Here is a 5,054-nt window from a genome sequence, read left to right on the forward strand (position 1 = left end):
GGGTTTCACCATGTTGACCAGGATGGTCTCGATCTCTTGACCTCGTGATCCACCCGCCTCGGCCTCCCAAAGTGCTGGGATTACAGGCGTGAGCCACCGCGCCCGGCCTTGGAATTCTTGATAATTCTTAATTTAATAGGTAACATTGTTTGACTGCTAATAAAATCTTAACCACTATCCAGTGTAAGAAAAATTTGTTTAACCACCTCCCCTTCATTTCAACCATCCCTTATTAAGAAGAACTAAGTCTCAAATGCTCCTTTATAACTAAACCCAGGGAAGAAATATCTAATACCTTGGAGGACAGAGAAAAGGGTGTGAATTAAGGTTTGAGTGTGATATCTATACTTCTTCTCATATGGTTTCAGAACACTTCTCATTGGAGTATTGTCAAAAGGCTAACTCTTTATGCACTGAAATCAGTAAAAGAAAAAGGTGATTTCTAGTAGACTATTATAAGCAAATAAGCGACAACACAAAACTTTCTGGTCCTTTGCAATTTTTTAAGTCCAGAAGAAATTATTATTAACAATATTAAAGGACTATTTCAGTTATAAAGTTGTGTGTGTTTGTGTGTGCTTATTAGAATAAACTTGGTTAAAAGATATACATTATTTATTGGGTTAGGGTTATTTAACTACCAAATTACAATTCCCTCTTCACTGTAATAACACACTGGGAGGGGTGTGTATGAATATATAAAATTTGGAGAGGTCTGTAAATATTGCTACCTAGGGCTTAAAAATTAGAACTCAGAATTTAACAAGGAAAAGGCATTCTGAGTTGAATGAATACATATATTCTGAACATTGAAGACCTTTGGTTAGGAGTTTTGGAATATAGCTGTGCTTAATATATGAAATCAAAAGTAAAGGCAGGCCAGGCATGGTGGCTCACACCTGTAATCCCAGCATGTTGGGTGGCCAAGGCAGGTGGATCACTTGAGTTCAGCAGTTCAATACCAGCCTGGCCAACATGGGGAAACCCTGTCTCTACTAAAAATACAAAAATTACCCAGGCATGGTGGTGCGTGCCAGCTACTTGGGAGGCTGAGGCAGGAGAATCATTTGAACCCGGGAGGTGGAGGTTACAATGAGCTGCGGTCTCACCACTGCACTCTAGCCTGGGTGACGAAGTGAGACTTCATCTCAAAATAAAAAAAGGCAGCTAGCCACCATTTCCCAGTGACTTAAATTCCTGATAATTCTTTGCTTTATTAATCATAGTTCTTCATCTTGCAATTTGACTTTTTCTGCTATCTATGAATAGAAAAATATACACACACACATATATAAGTAAACACATATATTAATTGTTGGCAAAATGTTCAAATTATCAATATGGTATTTTCAAAAACTAGGCACAGTTTCATTAGGCGTGTGTAACATTATGTCATCATCACATGCAGCTGTTCTGCATAAATATCTAACCAAAAGATACTGTCATGATTACATGATTAGACTAGACAGTGGACAGGGACTTAAAACTATAGGAGTTTTGTTCACCAGAATTTATTTCATCAGATGATTTGAACTGATTTGTTGCTTAGAACCTGGCCACTTTTTAGCTTCAGACCTGCCTTTCTGTGGCAATTGATAGTATTGATTATCTACTCTTTCTTCGCTTCTGGGACCTTGTCTCTTTTCTGACTCATCATCTTAATTTCCTTTATTGGCCTCCATTCTCAATCATGCAGATGCTAGTTTCTCCCCCAAATTTGAGCCTAGGCATTTTTTCTTCTTTACTTGGTGTTTTAAATTTCAGTGACCATCATTAAGTTGATGACTCAAATCTGCAGCTTCAGCCCCAGACTTTTCTTTGAGGTTCTAGCTTTCTATTTCCAGATCTGATTACATCTGTCTCAATATTTAGCATATGGTAGGGATTTTGTGAAACCGTAGGATTATCTTGGTGATTTTCCTAGCTGAAGCAGAGGGAACTAATGAAATAGCCAAGAAGTTTCTTGCCATTGTTACTTATGCATATAAGCACACACACACACACACACACACAAACACATACACACATACACACACACACACACACACACACACACATTTCTTTAGCAGATACTTTAAGGTGGAATTCAATGATTAGAGAAAAATTATGACTTTAATATCATTTGAGAAGTTCTTTATACTTCATTGAATATAGTAAGTAGATTATGATAAGCAAGTTGGACTGTGGGTGTGGTCCTTGTTCATTTTCTACTTCCATTTTTGTTGTCTTTTTTCCTCTCCTTTTTCATTACCTTGTAAGAGAAAATAGCTCAGGAAACTCGTTTACAATCACTAGTCTGGGAACTTCCGGGATTCTTTACTAGCACCCCCCTGGATGTAGCAGTCTCTGACGCAAGCAGCATTGTTTTAGGGTAGGAGTTTTTATAATGACTGTGAGGTTGAGTTGCTAAGGTTGATAAATGGCAGTTGTTACCCTTTGCAGAAACTCACTTGGAATCCTTTTCTGTCAACTTTTATGTTCATCTGTAAATTAAGAAACATGTTCCCATTCCCTCCCTCTCCTACCTCAACAAGTATGGACAGACTGCTTAGGAACTCCTATTTCTGAAGATTTCATGGTCTTTTGTAAAGTCAGTTTGTTCTCTAGAACAGTGTCATCTTGTCCAAGAACCCCCTTTACTTAAGTAGTGATAATAACATGCTATCACTGATGAGGAAAGGTTTTAGATTCTTTGTCTTTTTCTGTGGATCAATTTTGGTTTAAATAGGTGTCAAAGGGAATTGTAAGTAAACTTGTATTTTAGAGATTTTGTTTTTAACTAAACTACCTCCATACCAAATGAAATGTAGTCATTGAAGTATCATTGTTTTGTGTTTATTTACTAATAGGCTTTTTTAAAACCCTAGTTTTACTTTTATTCTTAATAAAGTACTGTTCCTATTACTGGACTAAATAATCTTTACATAAAATGCCATAGGTTGAAATAATCTAAAAGATAGAAATAAAAAAATGGGATGACATTTGGGAAGACTTAGATTAGCATTTATATATAGCATCAAACTCTTATCACAGAGTTTCCAGTAATATTTATTTAACAGAGAAACAACCAGGAGGAAATGCTGTAGTTCTTTCAGCTTATAGGACCCCCAGAAAAAGAAAACAGGAAAGTACCCTTTGTTTTCTACTTTTGGAAGGTTTTTTTTTTTTTTTTGGTAACCGATAGTACTTTAATTTCTTCTAGATATATGTTATTAAATCTAAACCTAATAATTGAGGATCATGATGACATAGATCAATAGTGCAGCAATCAGCACCCAGATATTTTGAGAAGTAGGGTGAAGTGATAGAAGGAAGGGACTTTTCTTTCTAGGAAATCAGCGAGAATAATATTTTAATGGCAAAATATTTCTTTTTGTCTTAACTTTTAAAAATCTGTAAAATGGAGAGAATATCGCTTCATAGAGGTTTCTTTTTCTCAGGATTAAACAAGATAATTCATGTGAAAATAACGCATAGCAGTTAGTAAGCCCTTTATAAATTTAGCAGTTGCTCTTATTATTGGAATTTTAAAAAAGAAAAGCATATTCTAGGACAGCTGACAGTAAATGTACTGGCAATTTTCAGATTTAACAAAATAGTTAAGATATTTAAACAGGGTGTTCAACTTCTTATTCCTCCAGTTGATTCTTGCTATTGGAAAGTTAGCATAAGATTTAAATCTCTGGGCTGGGCGCGGTGGCTCAATCCTGTAATCCCAGCACTTTGGCAGGCTGAGGCGGGTGGATCACGAGGTCAAGAGATCGAGACCATCCTGGTCAACATGGTGAAACCCCGTCTCTACTAAAAATACAAAAAATTAGCTGGGCATGGTGGCACGTGCCTGTAATCCCAGCTACTCAGGAGGCTGAGGCAGGAGAATTGCCTGAACCCAGGAGGCAGAGGTTGCGGTGAGCCGAGATCGCGCCATTACACTCCAGCCTGGCAATAGAGCGAGACTCTGTCTCAAAAGAAAAAAAAAAAGATTTAAATCTCTGATTCTGGTTCAGTAGAATGAATAAATTTAATAACAAAATCTTAAAAGTAAAGCAACCACATTTATCCTTATTTTTTCTGTTTCAGGTTTCCCCTCAAAAAACCTATAAGGTAAGTTTGCTCTATTGCTCTTCATACTCAAGTTTAGATTATATTTTAATTATAAGCATCCCTTGTAAATTATGGTGGATTTTTGTGATTTTTGATATTGTGTATTCAAGTAATTCAAAATTTCAAAACGTTTTACAGATTTAAAATACAAAAGATGTTACTTTTTTCTGGAAGACAGCATTGTTTTGGTAATACTTCTAATATAAGCATTTAAAATTTTGTTCATAATGATATTTAAGGTCATTATGAAGAGATTTAAAATCTATTTATGACTGTTTTGAATTAGAGTACGTTGGGAGGTGAAAATGGAATGCTGGTTTTTTATGTGTTTTATTACTTGTGTGACTATAATTGGCTTTAGTTAATGAACTTTGGGACTAGTTTAGTCCCAACTACGGCAGTGAAGAAAAAAACTCTAAAATGTTAAACTATATCTATGCCTATATTCATGTCTATGTATTTATCCATTTCCAGGTATTAAATGCCTCTTCCTCAGTACATTTGCTTTCAGCATTCTTTCCGTAATCTTAATTATCATAAATATTATTTAAAATGTAGGCAGTATGTAATTCCTAATTATTATATTTTATCATTTCTAGTGTCAGCACAGTGCAGGATCCAGTGCTGCAGTGAATATGTATATGTGTACATATGTATTATTGTTATGGTCTTGTCACCCAACCATTATCTGATCAGTGTAATTGGCTACGCCATAGAAAAAATAATAATTCTAATGTTATTGGTCCTGAAAGTGGTTGGCTAAGACTTCTGTGGCTAGAGCTACGTAGGCAGGCTTAAAATGAGGCTTGCCTAAGGCTTGCTTTTTAAATTTTAAACTGTTCACATGCCTGATCTATTTATACAGTGATTTTGCACTTGATCATAGTATATGTAGAATTGGAGAATGTGTTTAATTCCTTTAGGCTTTTTTTTTTTTTTTTTTTTTTTTT

The 5,054-nt window shown here is 35.3% G+C and overlaps 1 protein-coding gene across 5 annotated transcripts in view; it reads left to right on the forward strand.

The window, feature by feature from the left end:
• Positions 1-5,054, forward strand: part of ARHGEF12 (Rho guanine nucleotide exchange factor 12) — a 153,218-nt gene that overhangs the window by 67,426 nt on the left and 80,738 nt on the right. For all 5 annotated transcript variants that reach the window (XM_017523553.2, XM_017523552.2, XM_017523554.2 and 2 more), the window contains exon 2: positions 4,081-4,104. In XM_017523553.2, coding sequence (XP_017379042.1) covers positions 4,081-4,104 — 24 coding nt within the window. The remainder of the gene's footprint in view (positions 1-4,080; positions 4,105-5,054) is intronic.

This window comes from Cebus imitator, unplaced genomic scaffold, assembly GCF_001604975.1.
Source record: "Cebus imitator isolate Cc_AM_T3 unplaced genomic scaffold, Cebus_imitator-1.0 Scaffold28, whole genome shotgun sequence".
Taxonomy (NCBI): domain Eukaryota; kingdom Metazoa; phylum Chordata; class Mammalia; order Primates; family Cebidae; genus Cebus; species Cebus imitator.